Source organism: Marmota monax, unplaced genomic scaffold, assembly GCF_021218885.2.
Source record: "Marmota monax isolate L192 unplaced genomic scaffold, Marmota_monax_Labrador192_F-V1.1 WCK01_AAM20220418_F8-fsc00028, whole genome shotgun sequence".
NCBI lineage: Eukaryota > Metazoa > Chordata > Mammalia > Rodentia > Sciuridae > Marmota > Marmota monax.
This window is the reverse complement of record NW_026694779.1, coordinates 574283-596207: the sequence shown is the minus strand read 5'-3', so window position 1 is coordinate 596207 and position 21925 is coordinate 574283. Positions and strand designations below refer to the sequence as shown.

The following is a 21925-nucleotide window of genomic DNA, read 5'->3' as shown; positions in this document are numbered from 1 at the left end:
CTTCATACTCTGAAGCTCTCTGAATGAAGCACTCTGTATAAACATGCATTCTCCTGAGGTGCAGGAACTTGTAAGAGAGGTTCCATGACCTGCCCAGGGTTGCAGATGCCTCAGTAAAGCCAGGGCCCTGGTGTACCCTTATGGTGTTAAATTTTATGTAATGAATCATCTCACCTGATTGCCACATTTGCAGTAGCGTTCAGGTAGGGCTCATAACCCTTGATTGACTTTGATTGACTTGGCCATCTTTCCTTGTAGACAGATGTGCGTGTGCACGCACCCACGGGCTGTGTGCTCCCTTAGGGCTGCACTGCTCTAATGCTTTAATTGGCTTTATAATTCTTAATAGGCTTTGTAGGCACACAAAAAAAATGCAGGTTGTATTGTGCTGGCTGTACTTGCCTTCTCCTGAGCTCATTAGAAGCATCTGCATTTCCAGTACTTTTAACATTGCTTGACCAGCCTTTAAGGGATTCTTGACTGGGTGCCCTTCTGAATTGCCAGGTCCCGGGGTTCTGAAGCAGGGCCTGGCTTCAGCACTTCGCTGAGCATCACGGGTAAATCTGTGCTCTCCAGACCTGCACCACTGATTTCATTGCACACATTCGTGACAAAACAAACCGCCACCCAGAGATTGTTTATTTACAGGGACAGGAGCTGGGGGCGGGGGGTGATCATGCATCTAGCTGCACCTGCCCACACCGTGAGCCCTGGATGGGGATGTGCTGTGTCCCTTCTGTCCCTGCCCTCACGTAGTACCTGGTGCAGAGTGGTAAGGAGTGGCTATGAGTGCTTTTCCTAGCAGCAGTGTGTGACAAACCGACAATATTTACATTGTCCCCGTATTTACAGAGGAACTGCAAAAAGCAGGTTCTTGAGCTGGAATGTGAGCCTGGTACTTCTGGCTCCTTGAACAGAGCTCTGTGGGTGACACTCATCTGCCCCAGCTGTCCCCAGGGCAGGTCTCTTTCAGTCTGTTCCATGGTCAATAATTGATTGGTTTTTCCCTGTGAACTTGAGAGCAGGAACTATCACAGTTTCATTTTTGTACCTAGCACAGTAAACATGCCTCTTTGCCATCCAACATTATTCTGCATTTAAATTTAAATGATTTATATTGACTCATTGACAATCAAATTTTAATTAAGCTGTTGGGGATGTGGCTAGCCTGGCATGCATGAGGCACTGGGTTCTATCCTCAGCACCACATAAAAATAAAGATGTTGTGTCCACCGAAAAACTAAAAAATAAATATTAAAAAAAATTCTCTCTTAAAAAAATTTAATTAAATAGTTGTAGGTGCATAAAAATTTGCAAATTTTTGAGCAGAGATCTGATGTTAAAAGAATAAATGGTGCTTTCCCTTTCTTGTAAGATAAATTAATTGCTGACTTTTGTATCCTGGATGGGGAAGGCTTAATCATTGCCTTCATAAGGACTTTATCACATCTCCTGTAATAGTTTATGCTTTCTTATCTATGGTAACCATTTTCTCAGATTTCTGTTGGGATTGCTTATATAATTATTTCCCACTTGTGAAATAAACGTTTAAACCTTGCACAGTTGCTGTCAACCCTTTGATTTTTTTCTTGAGACTGTGGAATGGGGGCAGGCGGAAGCTCGAGTCCCGGATTGCACATTCCTGACACTTACCCATGATCCCGTTTAATCTTGCTGTAATCTCATGAAGTAGACGGCATTATCCTGTTTTTACAGCTGAAGAGGCTGAGGCCTAAGCAGGAGGGTGACTGACACGAAGTCATGTGCTCAGCAAGCAGCGGAATATTTATTAATAGTCATTTCTGTCCTCCAGGACTCTGAGGAAGAAAGCCCTGTTCTGCCCACGTCCGTGTTTCTGTTCAAGTCAGTCCCATCAGGCCACTTGCAGAGGGCTGAGAGAGACTCACATCCCTGGAGTGGCCAGGTGGCTCTGGAGCACAGGGACCTGGCAGGAGTGCATTCCCTATTCCTGTCCTGAGTTGCCTTCACTGAGACTCAGGCCCCTTTAAGATGATGTGGCTTCCTGCACCTGGAAGAGGTGTTCCTTGCAGTTGCCCTGGGCAGGGTCATCCTGGTCTGTAGGAGGAGGCCTCCATCTTATGGGTCTGATGGCGACTTCAGATTGTATTTTCAGCAAGATGCATCTGCACTTGGCCCTGTTTTTAGAACACGGGTGGTTCTGAAGGATGCTCCTCCTTGTTTTGAAATGTTGTGTAACCAGGAACTCAATCTTGAGGGCTGGCAGGTGGGGGGAAGCGTTCCCCTGGTGAGCACGTGGACGCCAGCTGTCCTGTTTTCTGTGAAGTGTCTTGTCCTCCTCCTCTCAGCCAGGCCTGCATCTGAGTCCCCAGCCTCTTGTAGTTTTTCTTTCCAGAGAATTAACCCCGCTTCCTGCAAGGTGGAGGGTGGGCAGTCCCTAATCTGGAGGTGAAGTGCTGGCTATCTCAGTCTCGTGACTCTTTCCTTCTGCCTTCGGTCCCATCCTGGTCTTCCAGGACAACTGTGCCTCATTTGGAGCCTCTTCAAAAGCAGGGCCCCTTGTGCATCTTGTTGGGGTGATGGGTGCTTAACCGCTGAGCCACATTCCCCAGAACTTTTCTGTTAGGGTCTCGCTGAGTTGCTTAGGGCCTTGCTAAGTTGGTGAGGCTGGCCTCCATCTTGCAATTCTCCTGCCTGAGCCTCCCGAGTTGCTGGGATTACAGGTGTCTGTCACAGCACCCAGCAAGAAAAGAAAATCACTTTTAAACCAATTTCCATCTTGCAGTTCTAGGAGCTGAGTTAGGTAAGTCTCGGGGCCCTCATGGTCGCAGTGACAGTGGCTGGAACTGGAGTCATGGGCAAGACTCCCTTCTAAGTCTGGGAACACCTGCCTGCCTATACAGGGCCTCTCCACGTGGACTGGGCTTCTCCACAGCGCAGCAGCTGCATACCAGAGTAAGGAAGCCGAGGCGGGAGGATCACAAGTTTGAGGCCCATCTGGACCACTTAGTGAAGCCCTTTTCATCTCCAAAAATAAAAAGGGATGCGGATGTAGCTTTGTGATAGAGGGCTTGCCTCACATGTGCAAGGCCCTGGGTTCAACCCTTAGTACCACAAAAATAAAAGAAGACCTGGGATTTAGCTCAGTGGTAAAGTTCCCAAGGTCAACCAAAAAAAAGTGTCACAAGAAAACAAAGTGGGCCAGTGTGGTGGCTCACACCTGTAATCCCAGCGGGTCAGGAGGCTGAGGCAGGAGGATGCAGACTTCAGAGCCAGCCTCAGCAATTTAGCAACTCAGGGAGACCCTGTCTCTAAATAAAATACAAAATAGGGCTGGGGATGGGGCTCCGTGGTTGAGCGCCCCTGGGTTCAATCCCTGGCACCAAAAAAAAAAGAAAAAGAAAACAAAGTGGCATTTTTATGATTTAGCCCGAGGAGTTACATAGAGTCACTTCCTCTGCTTGTTACCTGTTGAGGCCATCGCTAAGGTCTGGCAGGGCCCAAGGGAAGAGAATGTATACGCCACACGAGGCAGGAGTGACAGTGCCACATGGAACGTGCAGGAGGGCATCCAAGTGGCATCTGAGTGGCAGCGTTGACAAACTGTACCCAGGGACAGTCTGTAAACGGAAGAGTAAGGGGCTTCCTAACACTCAGACCTGACCTTGTCCCCAACTTGAAAGCATCTTAAGGCCCCCGGAGTCTGCGATTAACTGGAGGATAAGGTCAGTGTCACCACTGTTGTGACTTCTGCGTCTGGCCATTCTGAACCACTCCACTCCCTGAAGGGGCCACGCGGAGACCCGTTCCTGCTCCCCTGTCCTCCTGCCCTCTGCCCCCCTCCACCTCTCCAGTCCCCTTTCACTGTGAGTCGAGGCCCAGCTCAGAAGTCACCCTGAGGACTGCTCCTGACCTGCCTCAGGTTCCCCCAGTCACTGTCCCCCTGCCCCGTGCTCTTTCCCTGCGCTACCAGCCATGACTGCGCGGATCAGACTTCCCACGAAACTGCTGCAAGCCACGATCACAAGCTGGTGCTTGGCACGACGTGGAGCCTGGCATCACTGTTAGAATGCACCTGGTTACACAGTGTCCCTTGGCGCCCTAGAATTCTCAGAGTATGCACGCGGCGCTCAGCCACTGGCCACCCTCTTCCTGCAGAGCTGGCCGGGACTCCCAGCCCGGGAGGCAGGCCCCTGGCCCTCCTGGAGGGCAGCATCCGGGTTCCCACATCAATGAGATTCCTACACAGAGGTTTCAGCTGGGGCTTAGGTAATCAGCACTGCCTGCCCGGGACCAGGAAACTCAGTGTTTATGTCACCGTGTGTCTGTGTCAGCTGGGGGAGTCAGTTCCTGGAATAACTGACCATGAATAGCCTTTCAGCCAAGGAGAGTGGCAGCTGTTGGCGGGGACCATGGCTGTCTTGACACATCCACACCGTCCCCAGGTACTGCTGACAGGCAGTACAACTCCCAGATCCGTTTGGTGACGAGCAGAGAACACTAGATACTCAAGTCTCCCCTACCCCTGTGCCCATCCTGCAGAACCTTCTGAGTCACAGGGGCTCTGGAGGCTGAGGCAGGAGGATCGTGAGTTCAAGGCCGGCCTCAGTAACAGCAAGGCCCTAAGCAACTCAGCGAGACTCTGTCTCTAAATAAAGCACAAAATAGGGCTGGGGAGGGGGCTCAGTTGCTGGGATTACACCACCGAGCACCACCATACCCAGTGGGGACCCCAGCTCTTAAAAAAATAAATAAATAAAATATATGTGCTTCGGGTTTTAAATTTCCAGCTGCCCAGGAGCAATGCAGGTAGGTCTGGCTTATGTGAATATATAAAAATAGAGCTTTATTTTTTTCATAATATATTGAAATAGTATTATGTATATATTTTTAGTTGTAGATGGACACAACACCTTTATTCTGTTTATTTTTATGTGGTGCTGAGGATTGAACCCAGGGCCTCACACATGCGAGGCAAGTGCTCTACCACTGAGCCCCAACCCCAGCCCAAAATAGTATTATATTTCATAATATATTCAAGCAGCATTGCACTAATATATTACACAATAAAAAGTGTACTGTGGTTTGGGTTGATAATGAAATGCATAATTTAGGCCTAGGGCCATGTTTATCATGACTTTGGAGGGAAAGGTCCTGATGCTTGGTCCTTGGCAGCCACAGGTCTCTCACTCCGGGGAAGAAATTCACATTGTAGGTGTCAGAAAATTGCTTATAAAACGAAGACTGCTCACAGTGAGCAAGCAGATCAAGAGACACGCTGGGAAGCAGTCCCGATGTGGGCGTTGCTCTTAGGTTGGCCCAACTTTGTCAATTGTGACCCCGTAAAAATGACCTAATGCTTCTCATCCCCAGCTTCCTCATCTGCAAAATGGGCATAACGACAGAACTCATCTGGACAGGCCTCTGGGGGAGAATTCAATGTAATAATGTTTCAGTGCTTAGTTATTGCTAAGGAGCATGCAAAGACTCTCTTAGGAGCTCATAAGAGGTCGGTACTATTTAGCTACTGATTTAACAATTCCATCTGATTGGGAACTTACAAGATCAATAATGTCAAATCACCTTCCCCAATACCACTGACTCAAATACCTAGCAAAACATGGATGACAGATGGCCCCAATAATGGCCGTCTGAGTATTCTATCACAGATCATCCCCCAAATCCATGGCAAGGCAAAGCCCTTGCATGTCACTAATCCAAACCCGAGTTTTCTTCTGGAAGATTTGGTCCAGAGAGTGGAACCTGTGTGAATCCGCCTGCTGGTGATGTATTAATCAGCTTTCTGTTGCTGCAACAAAATACCTGACATAGTTAACTTAAAAAGAGAAAAGGTTCATTGAACTCAGTCTGGGAGGTTCTAGTCCAAGACTGGGGGGGACTAGAACTTTGGGCCTCTGGTGGGGGCACGAGGCAGAGCAGACTGTTCACCTCGTAAGGCAGGAGGCAAGAGAGAGCCAAGAAGGGGTCACGTTCTCTTAGAGGACCTAATGTCCTCCCACTAGGCCTCCCATCTTCAAGGTCCCACCATTGCCACAAGAGCACCCCCCTGGTGACCAAGCCTTTAGTACACGGGCCTTGGAGGACCACTGACTGTCTGCACCAGTCCTGGTGGCCCCCCTCCATGACCAGCTCCGGAGCAGGAAGGCACATTAGCATGGACCAGAGGGCAGAGGGCCTGCGGGGAGCTTCTAAGCAAGAAGTAGCCCCGGGAAGCCCAGCCATCCTTCCCTGGGGGCTGTGGACAGGGACAGGAGCCCCGGCTCTCAGTGGCAGTTAGTAGCCTTGGGAAGCACCCCTGGAATTCAGCTGACCCTGGGACAGCAGGTCGGAAAAGCCCACCGATTTGGGGTTTACGGGATCCACTGCTCTTGGGCCTCCTCCTGCAGAACCGACTTCCTCATTGCTCCATTCTGTCAGCTTCCTCTTACCCGCTGCTAAAAAGAGACATCTTCTCAGGGTGGGCACATCTGGCTGGCCACCAACAGAGCGCAGGAGGCAGAGAATGTTCCATGATCGCAGAAGCCACCGAACGCAGCCTGAATCAATTAACAGAAGATTCCACCGCGTTTCTGTAGCGTCTGGGCCTCTTCCTACCTCCCTTGGCCTCGATGGCCAGAGTCCCCTTGTCAGGCTTCTGTTTAGGGACAACTTTTACACCGAGGATCAGAGGAAGAAGTTGGACTGGGTGCAGACAAAGCAACCACCCTGGTGACCACAGCGGCTGCCTGCCCTTGGCACATTCCCAAAGAGCAGACGGAGCATCGTCCTCTTCCTCTACACCCCCACCCAGTGCCAGGCTGTGCCACAGGGTGTCCCCCAGTTACTTCATCAGCATGACCAGAAAAACTCTTGAGCCTTTTTCATTTTTTGGTACCAGGGATTGAACTCAGGGGTGCTTAACCACTGAGCCACACCCCCAGCCCCCTTTTTATTTTGAGACAGGGCCTCACTAAGTTGCTGAGGCCGGCCTCCAACTTGCGATCCTCCTGCCTCAGCCTCCCGAGCCGCTGGGATGACAGACATGCATCACGGTGCCTGGCTCAGCGGATTATCAGGAAGCCATTTATGTGCATCTTGCGACTAAAATGATTCCGCGGAGTGAAGCCCTCCACCGTGAACAAATAGGTCTGCCCCGTAACCCGGTTGGAACCCTCCACCCCGTTTCATGCAAACATTTGAAAGGAAAATCTGCCACCTAGGAAAAGAAATTCCCTGAAAATATTTAATGTAAATAAAGTCCTGGAGACGAGGGTGCTTTTTACAAACGGTTTGTCACCAAGGCCTTTCCCTAGGGGGTAGGGCAGCAGGAGAAGGGGGACTGGAGAGCAGGAAATGACAAGGCTGATTCTGACTCTAAGCAACAAGAAGCCCTGCCCCTCAGCCCCTCTCTGCTTTCCATTAAGGAAAAAAAAAAAAACGAAATTTCCAGCAACATGGACAGCCCCAGGAGGTGAGAGATCTTCAAGCCCCGACTTCCGCACCCTCGTGGGTCCAGGGCCACCCGCCGAGATCAGGGATCCACCTCCTGTTCTTTCTGTTTAGCTTCTTTTGAAACATGAAAAAAAAGGCTTCCGTGGTGGGACCCAAGGACCCCAGGGCCACCACGTGTCTAGGGTCAGGCTCCCGTGAACAGGCGGCCCCTGGGGGGTGGACGCGGGAAGGCGCGCAATAAATTAGAGTCTCCCGAGGGTCCGAGCTGGTCCCCAGGGTGGGGGTCTGTCACCTGCTGTGTTTCCAGATTGGCCTGGAGAGGAGGGGGCCTTTGGGGACTCACAGCAGGACACGGCCGCGGCCAGCTGCAGGGGTCAGGTGCCTGTGCCCACATCCAGGGGACACCTGGTTGGTGGCCAATGCATCCGCAGGCTGAGTCCCCAGGACCCTGCGGTGACTTCCCTTAGTCACTTGGAAAACGTGGGGATGGCGGTGGCGACTCAGCCAAATAAAGTGCTTCGGAGGTGACAGGTGACGAGGTGACAAGCTCTCCAGCGGGTTCTCTTCCCACCAAGGCCCCATCTTTAGGCGCCAAGTTGTCACCTCACTGCCGGATGAGGGAGTGGCTCGTGGCTGGGGCTGGGACACAGGGGGCCATGGGGGCCATAAATATTCCACCTGCAGAGGTGCTGGGTGGGGCGGGTCCCAGCAGGAAGGTCGAGATGTGGGTCAGGACCAGTCGCGACCCAGGTGGCCTCTGCAAGGGCTCAGTGTCCCCTAAGAGTCTCTCGAGTCCCGAGTCCCAGTGGCCACTGCTATAGCACGCTGGCGTCCTCCATGGCCTGCATCCACCTGCGAACAAGACAGCACCTGTCCCCACGGCCCTGCCACAGAAACCCCAGGTGACCGCACTGTCACCCCAGGTAAGGGGCCCTGTTGCACCCAGGGCCTGGGGAGGTGCAGAGGTCCACCTGGATCCGAGGGCTGAGACCCTCCCCAGGAGGACAGGGGTGGCCTTGGGCAAGGAGCAGGCCACACGCCAGGGCTCCGGGTGGCACCTGGGGGACAGGGGACAGGAGGGGGACTGGGGAAGGAAGTTCCTGGTACCTCTGAGCGGCGCCCGCGCTCTCCGCCTTGAAGCTGTAGAACAGGGTTTTCTTGTGGTAAAGGTGGAACACGGGGCCCGCCTGGCCGCCGCCCTCCTCCTTTTCCGGGGCGATGGTGAAGCCCAGCAGAGGCATGCTCTCCAGGGCCACCTTGTCCTGCAGGGGCAAGAGGAGAGCCTCATGTTGAGCACCGCACCCCGCGGGGACCATGGGGGGGGTGGACAAGGAAGGGCGCCTGGGGGCCACCCACGCTCACCTCCCACCCTGGCCTCCACCCGGGCCACCCCAAGGGGGAAGGAACATTCTAGAACAGCCGATCAGGAGGCGCCAAGCATTTTCTCCTTCATTCTCTTGTTTAATTGTCACTAGGATCATTGAGGGTGTCCGTCCCCATTCAAAAGAAGAAACTGAGGCTCAGAGAGGCTCCCAGGGTGACCCAGACTGTGGATTTGGACCTGCCATGCTTTCTGACCCAGCCTCCATCAGCACCCGACCAAAGACTCGGTGCCCAGGTGGCTTCTGACAACCTCGTATGTGTTCATCCCCCGAACCCTCATTTCCAGGACACAGCCCTCGAGATGTCCATGCTAAGAGTCGCTAGCAATTCCATGAGGTATGCCCAGAGGACGCAGATGGATCTTAAAAACACGGCTCCGTGGAAAATCTATGTATAGATGTTTTTTTTTAAAAAACTTCTGGGGACTGAACCCAGGGCTGCTTTACATGCTAGGCCAGCACCCAGCCACCGAGCCACAGCCCCATCCCCATAAGAAACATAAGTATCTTTGGCCAGGAGCAGTGGTCACGCCTGTTATCCCAGCAGCTCGGGAGGCTGAGGCAGGAGGATCGTGAGTTCAAGGCCAGCCTCAGCAACTCAGCGAGACCCTGTCTCTAATAAAATGTATTAAAAAAGGGCTGGGGATGTGGCTCAGTGGTTAAGTGCCCCTGGGTTCAATCCAAAAAAAAAAAAAAAGATTTTGAACCAATATTTAAGAATCTCTAGATTGGAAAAAGTATTTGACAAGATGCGACATTCGTTCGTTATTTGAACTGTCAGTAAACTAGGAGTTGATGGGAATGGCCTTAACCTGACCCAGGACATCTATAAAACATCCACAGCCAGGGCTGGAGTTGTGGCTCAGGGTAGAGTGCTCACCTAGTGCATGCAAAGCCCTGAGTTTGATCCTCAGCACCACAAAAAAATAAATAAATAAAATTAAGGTGTTGTGTCCAACCACAACTAAGAAATAAATATTAAAAAAATATGTGTCCACAGCCAACATCGTACTCAGAAGTAAAATCCTAAGTGCTTTTCCCCTAAAATTGGGAACAGGGAAAGAGGGTGCTCACTCATGAGCCTAACCTGATACGCACTAGAGGTGCCGGCCACTGCACTAGGGCAAGAAAAAGAAACAAAAAGATGAGAAATGATAAAGGTCACGCAGAAGTCAAACTATTTCCTGGAATCCCAGTGGCTCTGGAGGCTGAGGCAGGAGGATCGCGAGTTTAAGGCCAGCCTCAGCAACTTAGTGAGGCCCTGAGCAACTCAGGGAGACCCTGTCTCTAAATAAAATATAAAAAGGGCTGGGGACGGGGCTCAGTGGTTAAGTGCCCCTGGGTTCAATCCCTGGTACCAAAAAAAGAAAATATTGGTAAATAGACTTCAGCAAAGTTATGAACTGCTCTTCACTAAGAGAAGGAACAGGTAGCACCTATAGAGGCTGGGCCTTGTGTTCTCAGGACTCTCTAGGGAGGTCACTGACATGCCACCCCCTTTACCCATCTAAGACCGCTCATGTCCCCCACGCGTGTCCTGCGACGTTGCTTGAGGACCGGGCTGTGGCAGGGCGGTGTGGGGAGCCACCACATCTCGGAAGCTCCTCACACACCTTATAGGACAGTGGAGCCTCCGAGAGGCCGTGGAGAGGAAGTCCAGCCGGCCGGTCAGAGCCCTGTGGTGACAGACCCCCGTGAGTGTCCCCTGGTGTACCTCCTTAGCTGGAGGCCTCTCTGGGCCATGGAAGGCTGCTGGGACACATTTCAGTTTGTTGTGGGATGAAAACTGCCCCCAGCACAGAAAGCCCCACCTGGGTACCCGTGAGTAAAGGTCACCTCCGTCCCCGGTGCCTGGTCCCTCAGGCTCTTGAAGAGCCCCCAGCCCTGTCTGCCTGCTTCCCTGCAGGACCCCCGTGACCCCAAGGAGGGGGCCTGAGAGGAAAGCTTTGCACCCTAAGGAAGTGACCTGGGGACATCAGCCCAGCCCCGCTGTGGTCACCAGGGAACGGCCAGCCCTGTGCTCTTGGGCCAGAGGAGGCCAAGAGCCCATCTTGTGGGGGTCATAATGCAGCTGAGACCCGTGTTGAAAGGGGACTTGGCCTGAGGAAGCTGCCAACCAGAGGGTGGGACCCTGTCACATGATCCAACAGGTTTCCCCTGGAGCAGTCCCCAGCCCTGCGACCACAGCCCCACAGCTGTCCACGTTGGGAGCTGGCTGCCGGTTTCGAGGGTTCTCTAGCCTCTATTTTAGAGGATGTAAGATGAGCTCCAAAAATGTCACACTTTTTTTTTTCTTTTTGGTACCAGGGATTGAACTCAGGGGTGGGCACTCGACCACTGAGCCCCCTCCCCAGCCCTATTTTGCATTTTATTTACAGACAGGGTCTCCCCGAGTTGCTCAGGGCCTCGTTTTGGCTGAGGCTGGCTTTGAACTCGCGATCCTCCTGCCTCACCCTCCCGAGCCACTGGGATGACAGGAGCGAGCCACCGAGCCCTACTGTTTCACTTTTTACTGGGGCATCTGATATCCTGCAGCCATCAGATACCCCAGTAAAAGAAATGGATGGACAAAAGGGGGGTGGCTTCTAAGCTGCAGAATTTTGTCCCAAATCACCCCCACAGAGGGCACAAAGGAGTTTTCTCCTGGGGCACGGCTGGTGTATCCCTGATGCAGGGCCTGTGACAACTGAATACTTCATTGTGTCCTTCCACATGCAGGACCTTCTTGTCTCTGCAGAGAAACTGCAGGTCCCTTTGGTTGGGGACCACGGGGGACTGGACGTCCACAGACACCAGGAGGCCACTGCTCTACAAAGGCTCCCTGCCAGGAGGAGGGGCCCCCGCCCAGGGATCCACAGGGCCCTGCGGGGAAATCACGTGGGCAGACCCCAGGGGCCTCCGAGGCACCCACTTGACAAGGGGGGACTCGAAACGCCACCGTTACCTCGCTGGCCACGTAGGTGTAGAGCACCTTGCCTTTGATGACAAACCAGAGCTTCTTCCAGTGCCGCTTGCCCCTCTTACACCGGCTCAGGTAGCCGCTGATGGCAGAGCCCTCTCCAGAGGCCGCCACCTGGCAGAAGGGACCACAGCAGTCAGGGCGACCGGCGGGGAGGACAGTTCAGACACCAAGGGGAGAAGCCACAGCAATCCGCCTGTCTGCCTGCAACCTGATACTCAGGATCTAGTTAGCATCAAGGTCAGCACAGCAGTACTTCAGGGTGTGACAGACAGGATTCAGGGGACCCAGGGGACCTGCTGTCAAAACCAGCCTTGGAGCTGTGTGCAGTGGTGCTCGCCGGAGGCCGAGGCAGGAGGATCTCCAGTTCAAAGCCGGCCTCAGCAACAGCGAGGCCCTAAGCAGCTCAGGGAGACCCTGTCTCTAGATAAAATACCAAACAAGGCTGGGGACGGGGCTCAGTGACCGAGTGTCCCCGAGGTCAGTGTGTGATACCCTCTTCTCTCGACCAAGAAAAGAAAGAAACTGGCTGGTTGTCCCCTCTGGGGACAGAGAGAGGCTGGGGATGGAGAGGAGCTCACTTTTCACATCTCGCCTTTTCCACTTTTGTTAACATGATTGTCACGATGCTGGGGGTGGAGCCCGGGCCTCGGGCACGGTCAGCAGGGCCCTGACGGCTGAGGGACACCCAGCCCTATTGCCAACATTTTTAATTTGCAGAAGGAGCAGGTTAGTGGGCAGAACGTTGCCCATTTCTAAACGTCATCCTCTAACACCCTAAATCCTGCCACCTGCTACCTGAGACGAATATTCCAGGAGACGTGGAATCAACGGTGACGCTTTCTTGGGGTGTGTGGCCTCGGGACGGGCACTCGCTGCTGTGTGGCTGGGGTTAGAATGTGGACACAGAACCTGGCCCCATTTGCAGGAGGGCTTTGAATTTAACCAATTCTGAGGTTTCCTGCAAAAATCCCTGCGGCTTCCCGGAGACTCGCCACCTGTGCTCACGAGGGACCCCCAGGGTGACAGCCAGCCCAGCTCCAGGGTCCCCATGCAGGAGGGCTGGCCTAGGCTGGGGCTCACTCAGGCCCAAGAGGCCCGGTCTGCACCGTGGTGGGCACTGGGTCTGCGCCGCGGGGGGGAGAGGTGGGGACCAGTCAGGCTGGGCAGGGAGGCCTGCCCCCCAGGGGACAGTGGCCGCTCCAAGTCCCCGCCTCCTGCGAGGCAGCCCGTCCCACCTTACCTCCGTCAGGGCTGAAGGGACTTTCTTCTGCTTCTTGAAGGTGGAGGGGAAGACGGCGGAGAGGGCGCTCCCCGAGGAGAAGCGGGCAGAGGTCAGGGGGAAGCTCATACTCACGGGCCGCTCTGCAGGGGACAGAGGCCACCAACGGCTCAGGCTGTCCCTCCCCAGGTGAGGTGGGACCAGGAAGGCGGGCACAGCCCCTCCCGCCAGAACAGACAGAGGCCATGGGGCAGGGCTGGGCTGCCCCCTCTGATGGCCTATGTGGCCCCCGGGTGCCCTGGGGTGAGCTTGGACCTCCAGGTCCCCGAGGGCCACTTTCATCCAGCCACTCCCTTGGGGGGGACGTGGTTTTAGGTGGGGACAGTGAGGCAGAGGAGGGGCCCCGGGCCACCCACCTCTCATGGGGCCGGGGACGGCGCCGCCCCTCCTCTTGAGCTCCCCGTAGCAGCCGTCGCACACCTTGGCCATGCGGTCCTTGAGGTACCTCAGCGGGTACTTGTTCCGCGAGCAGTTCCGGCACACAATCTGCGGGACACGCGGGGACACGCGCCAGTGAGGCTGACCAGGGCCCCTGCCCCGCTGGCCCCGCCTGGCCCCTCCTCCAGGGAGCCCTGAACTCTGACGGTCCCCAGGTGTCGCGACCCCTGCTCCCCAGGCCACACGGTGCTGCTCCTGAGCCAGTCCCCTCCGGCCTCCTGAGGACCCTGTCCCCCGGGGGGACCTACTCCTTCCTCCTCCAGGGACCTGCCATGTGTCCTTACACAACTGTGGTGTGGGGGGTCTCCTGGAAACAGAGGGGACACCAGGAGAGGACAGGAGGGGACCAGGGGAGGCAGGGGGCAAGTCACGGCGGAGTGCTGCGACTCAGGTATGTGACACGCACACAACCGGGGAACCAGCCCCACCGTCGTGTGGGGTTACAAAGCACCCCAAAATTAACTAAAGAATTAAACCACGGTAAGTATGGAGCCACCTCGGGATCTGGAGCATGGTCACAAGTAACCCTAAGTGCTAGCGAGGGCGCGGGGAACGGCACCCTCATACACGGCAGGTGACACTGCAAACTGGTGCAGCCACCGTGGAAATCAGGATGGAGACTCCTCAGGAAACTTGGAATGGAACCACCATGTGACCCAGCTGTCCCAGTCCTTGGCTGATCCCCAGGGGGCTTAAAGTCAGCACACTACAGGGACATGGCCACATCAGTGTTTATAGCAGCTCAATTCCTAATAGCTAACTGTGGAGCCAACCTGGGTGCCCTTCAGTGGACGAATAGATAAAGAAAATGTGGTATATGCACAGTGGAATATTACTCACCCATGAACAAGAATGAAATTATGGTGTTTGCTGGTAAATGGATGGAACTCAAGACTATCATGCCGAGTAAAATAAGCCAATCCCCAAAAAACAAAGGCCACATGTTCTCTCTGACATGAGGACGCTAACACACGGGATGTGTGTGTGTGTGTGTGTGTGTGTGTGTGTGAGTGTGTAGAAGTTCACTGCATTAGACAAAGGGAACCAAGAGAAGAGGGTGGGATGAATTGAATATGACTTTCCTGCATTCACACATGAACCCACAACTAGTGAGTGACACTCCACATCACGTACAAGAAAGGGAAGTCCCACTCCCCGTGTGTTTAATATGTCAAAATGCACTCTGGGTCATGTGTGTCTAAACAGAACAAATAAAAATTATAAAATAACATGAAAAATAAAATAGGACTGTCTCCCCCGCCAGGGCCAAGTGGACGTGCCTTGCTTTGGGCCCTGGACCCTGGCAGGACAGGGAGGCCTGGTCCTGACTCTGTGGCACTCACCTTGCCACACGCGTGGCAGTGGTGTCGCCTCAGGGTGAGGGAGAAGTCGCAGCCACAGTTCATGCACATCATGACGTGGGTGACGGGCACCAGGGTGGGGGGCCTCTCCCCGAGGCTGACGCCCAGCCGCTCCCGAATCTGCGGGGACAGAAGCGGCCAGCAGCGGGGTCAGGCGGTCCCCTGCCCTCCCCTCCCAGGGTGTGGGGCGCAGGGGACTGGGTGGCCTGGGCTGGGAACAGCTGGACCCTGAGACGTGGCGGGGGGTGCTGTGCTCCTGGGGTGCAGGACGGGGGTCAGACAGGGCAGGGGGCCGTGCAAGGCCAGTGTCCCCAGGTCAGGGCGGAGGCACCTCCCTGTGACGGAGGCCCTCCTGGCACCTGCTGAGGCCGGGAGCTGCTCCCCACTCACCTCCACGCTGTGGTGGAAGGCGGCCAGCGCCTGGGCCTTGTAGTCCTCAGGGAGGGCTCTGCTCAGACAGCTGTACCACTCGTCCCTCTCGGCGCAGGAGCTGCGGACAGCGGCCTCGGTGAGCGGGACAGCTGCGGCCTCCACCTCCCGCCCCTCCCTGTGGATCAATGCGCGCTGGGCCGCCCCCACACCAGAGCCCCTCACCCCCCACCAAAGCAGCTACGTTTGGTCATTTGTGTATTTAGACAGTCCCCCCTGACTAGGGTTAGGTCCCAGCTCCTCATGGGGCGGTGGCGCACCCCTGTCATCCCAGCAGCTTGGGAGGCTGAGGCAGGAGGATGGCAAGTTCGAGGCCAGCCTCAGCAATTTAGCGAGGCCCTAAGTCACTCAGGGAGACCCCGTCTCTCAACAGAATACAACAAGGGCTGGGGCTGGGGCTCAGGTTGAGCGCCCCTGGTTCTAGCCCTGGTGGGTGTGAGTGGAGGAAGGAATCAGCCAGTCCAGCTCCTGGCCTGTACCAGGGGCCATGGCCGCGTTGGGTGCCTCTGGGTCTGCCTCTCCAACTCCAGCTCCCAGGGCCGTTGTGAGGGTGAAATGAAATAGGGGTGTGGAACCTCTGTCCTGTCCCTCTGTCCCTGGCAAAACACCGTTCCAAAGCAGGGGGCCCCAGGGAAGCCTAGAGGGTCCCACGATTTAGGGGGGGAACAGAAGGCCAGGGTCCTCGTGGAGGGTGGGTGGAAGCTGGCACGGGTGAGCACCCCAGTCTCCATCTTTCCCTTGATGTCCTACAGGGCTCCCTAGAGGCTCACGCACCCCACAGACAGACTTCGCCAACCTCCTCTCTGCGGAGCACTGCGTCCTAAGTGGACAGGGCCACCCCAGGGCTATGGTCCCTAGGAACCAGTGCAGGGTGGAGTTCCCACAGTGCCCACGAGGTGGCGCGCACGGCCCGCGCAGAAAGCCCGAGCCCGAGCTGGCGGGAGGGAGGCCCTGGCTGGGAGGGACGGGGTGCTTGGTGTGGGCGTGGTGGTAAGAGGAAATCCACGGGTTCCCGGCCCTCCGCCCCCCACAGCTCCAGTGTGGAGAGTCTGGGCTGGCAGGAAGGGGACGGGCTGTCACAGGCCAGAATGCAGGGCCCCTCCCTGAATGAGAGGGGCGTCCCCCCGGGAGTCCCCAGCGGGGCCTATCAGCATCCTCAGTCAAAGCTGGGCAAAGACTACCCCGCTCCTTGTCACTGATGTGATCAAGAGGGAGGGGGGCACAGATCCCCGCCCAGGCACCCCCTCCTCCTTCCCCTCCTCCCCCAGAAGGGACAGCCACCCCTCCCAAGTCCCAAGGTGTCCTGGGGCGGTAGGCTGTAGTGTCTGGACCCCAGGTCTGCACTGCTGCCACCCAGGGACACATGCTGGCAGGAAGGGAGATGCCCCAGCTCCACCCCACCCCATCCCCAACGTCCCCACCCGCCCTTGGTGGCTGAGGAGCTGCTCCCAGCAGGAGCCACCTCCCTGGCTTCTCAGCCCTGAGAGCTGGAGCTCACCTTGCCTTGGGAGTGGGGAGGTGGCCTTTGATGAAGGCCATGGCCCAAGGCTGGCCACGGGCACCCCTGGGAGAAGCACAGGTGGACGGACCGTCCTCGCTTCCCACCCCCTCCCTCCTGTCCCTTCCTCCTTCCTGAGGTGCTGGGGATCAGACCCAGGTCTCCTGAGGGCCAGGCCATGTGGCCTGCTGCCATCAGAATATCATATGCTGAGATCCTCGACCCAAGGTGATGGGACATGGCCAAGTCAGGAGGGCGGAGCCCTCAGGGACGGGATCGGTGTCCTTACAAGAGGCCCCAGAGGGACCCGGCCCTCCCCCCATACAGGTTCTAGAAAGCAGCCCTGGTCCTGAGGAAGGGGCCCCGCCAGACCCCGACGCCAGCAGCACCTCGAACGCTGCACTCCCTGGCCTCCAGACCCCAGAAACAGACTCCTGTCATGAGCCGCCCCGAGGGGACAGTGTGAAGACACCCGGCCACCCTGGATGGGAGGAGAGGGGCTGGGGACCCTCACTCTCCGCCTTCTTCCTGCCCCCAGTGCAAGGCGGCAACACTGTGTGACCCACCAGGACTTGTGGTGTGCACCCACCCTTCACAAAGGGCCTTGTGAACACGACATATTGTCACTGTCACCCGAGGTCCTGTAGTTTATGAGTATGGAGTCTTTCTGGGGAGTGAAGCCTCAGGTTCTTTTTAAAAGATTTTTTTTAATATGAGATACTCAAGGGGCTGTGACCACATGACAGTCAAGAAGCACTGAGATGGCCAAAGGTCCTTGATCCAAAGGGACGCCAGGATATAGACTGTGACATTCCACACTTGTCATTCCAGACACTCCCACCCCCTGAAGTCCAGCCCTGGGTCCTGGCGGCTGCATAACTCGAGGCCCCACCCCTCTGGCGGCCCCGCCCTGTACCCCGGCCCCGCCCATCCCTTAGCCCCGCCCCATACCTCCAGGCCCTGCCTCTCCCACAGCCCCGCCCTGTACCTTCAGACCACGCCCCTCCCCCGGCCCCGCCCTGTACCTAAAGGCCCCGCCCCTCCTGTGATCTTGCCCATACCTCGAGGCCCCGCCTCTCCCACAACCCCACTCTGTACCTCGAGGCCCCGCCCCTCCAGTGACCCCGCCACATACATTGAGGCCCCGCCCCTCCCACAGCCCTGCCCCATACCTGAAGGCCCCGCCCCTCCTGCAGCCCCACCCTGTACCAGGAGGCCACACCCCTCCCCGGCCCACCCCATACCTTTAGGCCCCACCCATCCCATAGCCCCACCCCATACCTCGAGGCCACACCCCATAGCTCCAGGCCCCGCCCCCCGCCCCGTACCTCAAGGCCCCGCCCCTCCCGCAGCCCCGCCCCGTACCTCAAGGCCCCGCCCCTCCCGCAGCCCCGCCCCGTACCTCAAGGCCCCGCCCCTCCCGCAGCCCCGCCCCGTACCTGGCGGACAGCAGCAGGCAGCACTCGGGCACCTCGATCTTGAGTGCGTAGGGCACCTTCTCCATCACGGGGCGGCTGACCTGCGGGACCCACGGGGCCCCTTCAGGCTGGGGCGGGAGGGCAGCAACCCACCTGCTGTCCACGGGTGGCGGTGGACAAAGGGGCCTGGCCCTGCCACGGACACCCTCTCCGCCCTAGTGTCCTTATTGGCCGAGGGTGGCCCGTGCCCTGGCAGAGGCTATGGGAGGTGTCTGGCTGCTGGCGCCGTCACCCCCAGGAAGGCTGCGGTGACCGTCCCCTCCTGGGCAGCCTACAGACACGCTGTCCTGCTGGGCAACGCCTGCTCTGTGGCAGGGTCTCCCACGGCCTCCTCCACCAGGCGGCTCCGCGGAGCCCCTGGGTCACTGGCCTGGTCCTCCCCGCTCCCCGCCCTGCCCCCGGCAGGCACCCCCTGCGTCCCCGGTGGCCTCAGAATCGACTGCCCCAAACCTCCTGCTGCCCTAGAGTGCCCCAAATCTACGCAGCGTCCCCATCCTCAGGACCAAGGTGCGCTGAGCGTGCCCACACGGGCGTGCCCACTTTTGTGGCAGCCATTACTACAAGGGCCACGACGTGGAAGGACCAAGCATCCCTTGAGGGGTGAGTGCATGACCCAGCCGTGCCACACACACAGAGAATGGCACTGAGGAAGGAGCAACCGGACACCTGTCACCACACAGATGGGCCTTAGCGAAGAGAGCCGGCCACAAGACATGAACGCTGTTAAGGGACCCGGTGCAGGAGGCCCCGGGAGTGGTGGAGGTCACAGCCACAGAAAGAAAGGTGGTTCTGTTTGACCCAGCTATCCCACTCCTTGGTCTACACCCAAAGGACTTACAATCAGCACACTACAGTGACACAGCCACATCAATGTTATAGCAGCTCAATCCACAACAGTTAAGCTATGGAAGCGACCTAGGAGCCCCTCCATAGATGAATGGATAAAGAAAATGTGGTATATATATTCAATGGAATATTACTCAGCCATGAAGATGAAGGGAATCATGGCATTTGCAGGGAAATGGATGGAGCTGGAGACTATCAAACTAAGCGAAATAAGCCAATCCCCAAAAAACCAAAGACCGAATGTTCTCTCTGATAAGTGGATGCTGACTCACAATGGTGAGGGTAGGGGTAGAAGGTCACTGGATTAGACAAAGGGAAGGGAGAGGCATGGGAAAAAATAAGAATGGTGGTTCCCAGGGGCTTAGGCCCCTTCCCATCGGATATTTACCAAGTGCTCTGAGTGCTTAGGATGCTGCCTCCAGGGAGCCCTCCAGGGTTCGCTCTCCCCAGAGGACCCAGAACATGCCACAGACCACAGTTGACACTGCTTCCCGGGGCGGCCCTCTCCAGGCCTGTGGGGGTGCCTCTCCTCCTCCCCGGGCCCCTCCCCGCTGCCCCTGACCCCAGATGTCCAGCACCAGGCTTTACCTTCATATTGGCCACTGCCAACGAGCTCTTCAGCCGGTACTTCCCGTCCTTCTGGGGATACGTGTACAGAAGCACGTCGCTCATCTGGGGAGAGGGGAGGCTATCAGGCTCCTCCTGGTCCCTGTGCAGGGCTTCCGTCTTGGAGGATCCCTGAGCTCTGGGGTGCACAGGCATCCGGCACTCCCCAGGGACCCCGCAGGTGAGAAAGACCACTCTGGCCTGAAACATGAGCCCCTTCCCCACAATCCCACTCCGAGTTAAGACGCACAAGAGGGAGTGGGCGTAATAGTGCACGCCTGTCATCCCAGAGGCTGAGGCAGGAGAATCCCAAGTTCGAGGCCAGCCTCAGCAACTCAGTGAAGTCCTAAGTGACTCAGGGAGACCCTGTCTCTAAACAAAATACAAAATAGGGCTGGGGAGGGGGCTCGGTGGTCGAGGGCCCCTGAGTTCAATCCCCGTGCCCACAATAAAACCCAGGGTGTGGTGTGTCCATGCTACAGACACTGGACACTGCGGAGCAATCCAAGGGAATGCACCACCAAGACGCACAGACAAATCTCAAAATCCCACCGAGTCAGGGCAGCCGGACACAAGCATGCAGCCTGACCACTTTAGCAGGAAGTCCTGTCCCCTCCCTGGGGGAGAGGGGTTGGTCTGGCTGAAAGGGTGCAGCAGCCTGGGGTCACCAAGCCAGGTCAGGGTTCAAGCCACTGGGGTCTGGACGCCTTGCTTTCTGGCTAGGCTCAGGATTTCTCTGCCAAGTGCCATCAGCTGCCTTTGGACCCGGAAGACAGCAGGTGTTAGGGTTGGGTCTTGAATATCCCCTGAGTGCTCCTGTGTGGAAGGCTTGGTCCCCAGCCTGGTGCTATTGAGGGTATGGTGCTTTAAGAGGCGGGGCTTAGCGGGAGGTCTTTAGGTTCTTGGGGGTGTGTTCTTGAGGGGACTGTGGAACCCCACCCCAGACCCCTTCCTCTTCCTCTCTTTGGCCTCCTGGCCCTGGAGACGAGGGGCTTAGCTCTGCCTTGACGCGCTGTCTCACCACAGGCCCCAAAAAACAGCCAATGGGCTGTGAGGTGGGGCTCCCGCAACTGAGCCAAGAGAAACCTTTCTTCTTTTTAAGTTGACCCTCTCGGATGTCTGTTACAGTGATGGAAAGCTGACTAACACAGTAAGTACAGGATCCTGGGGGTCCTGGGAGGGGGGCAGGGGGCTGCCCATGTCTCAGTGAGCCACCAAGGTCCACATCACTACTCCACAGGACGTAGATCCTGCCCTGCTCCATTTTGTCCTGTTCTTTGCCACTCGAATGTGGGCACTGGACGATTTCATGGGACTTGAGGGTCCAGGGGCTGGTGTTGGGTGGGGACAGTACTTACCAGAAACAGGTGCCGGGGATGTCTGCTCTTGCCCCTGACTTTCGCCAGTGTCCCTTCCTTGAGAAACTCCTGCGGGGAGGGAGGCAGACCTCAGTCACCTGGCTTGGGCCACTGCTGCCCCAGACAAGGGGCAGGGGACGACCCTGAAGACTCCAGAGGACCAGAAAGCAGCCCCCCGTGGAGGACCCCCAGGCCACCCGAGATGCTCCTGATACACCCGAGCTCTGGTGGCACTGAGGCCTCTCAGGAGCATCTACGTCACTGTCCCAATCCCTGACACCCGGCTGGTGATGGCGTGGTCCAAACCACAACTTCCTCCCTGTTTGCCGCCATGAGGAGTTGACTGGGAATAGAGCCTCTGAGGGTTGGCTAAAGCAGCCGAAGACCTGGGAACAGTGGCTCCAGCCCCCTTGTTCCGGAGGCTGTGAATGCTAGGGACGGTTTCACAGCACCTCAGATCAGCGGGGTCACTGGAAGCTAGAATCTGCTGAGCCCAGTCTTTCATTCCAAAGGCTAAAGACCACATTTCTGAACTATTTTTGAACTGAGCTATAGGTTTTTATTTCCCAGTTGGAGGCTTCCAAGTAAATAAATTCCTTTTTTTTTTTTTTTTTTGGTGCCGGGGATTGAACTCAGGGGCACTGGACCACTGAGCCCCGTCCCCAGCCCTTTTTAGTATTTTATTTAGAGACAGGGTCTCCCTGAGTTGCCAAGGGCCTCACTAAGTTGCTGAGGCTGGCCTCCAACTTGCGATCCTCCTGCCTCGGCCTCCTGTGCCACTGGGTTGATAGGCCTGCGCCCTGGGGCCCGGCAAAGACCGTATTTTTAAGATGCTTTCTTAAGGTTTGCTCTTGAGA

At 56.4% G+C, this 21925-nt stretch overlaps 1 protein-coding gene across 3 annotated transcripts in view; it reads right to left on the bottom strand.

Moving 5' to 3' along the window:
• Window positions 1-7208: 7208 nt before the first annotated feature.
• The window catches only part of Fgd5 (FYVE, RhoGEF and PH domain containing 5), a 67297-nt gene continuing 52580 nt past the window's right edge, over window positions 7209-21925 (bottom strand). For all 3 annotated transcript variants that reach the window (XM_046425467.1, XM_046425468.1, XM_046425469.1), the window contains 10 exons: window positions 21069-21137; window positions 19693-19776; window positions 18220-18299; window positions 15244-15343; window positions 14836-14973; window positions 13411-13540; window positions 13016-13137; window positions 11758-11886; window positions 8539-8693; window positions 7209-8283 (listed from right to left, as the gene is read on the bottom strand). In XM_046425467.1, the coding sequence (XP_046281423.1) occupies window positions 8247-8283; window positions 8539-8693; window positions 11758-11886; window positions 13016-13137; window positions 13411-13540; window positions 14836-14973; window positions 15244-15343; window positions 18220-18299; window positions 19693-19776; window positions 21069-21137 (1044 nt within the window). In that variant the 3' untranslated portion in view covers window positions 7209-8246. The remainder of the gene's footprint in view (window positions 8284-8538; window positions 8694-11757; window positions 11887-13015; window positions 13138-13410; window positions 13541-14835; window positions 14974-15243; window positions 15344-18219; window positions 18300-19692; window positions 19777-21068; window positions 21138-21925) is intronic.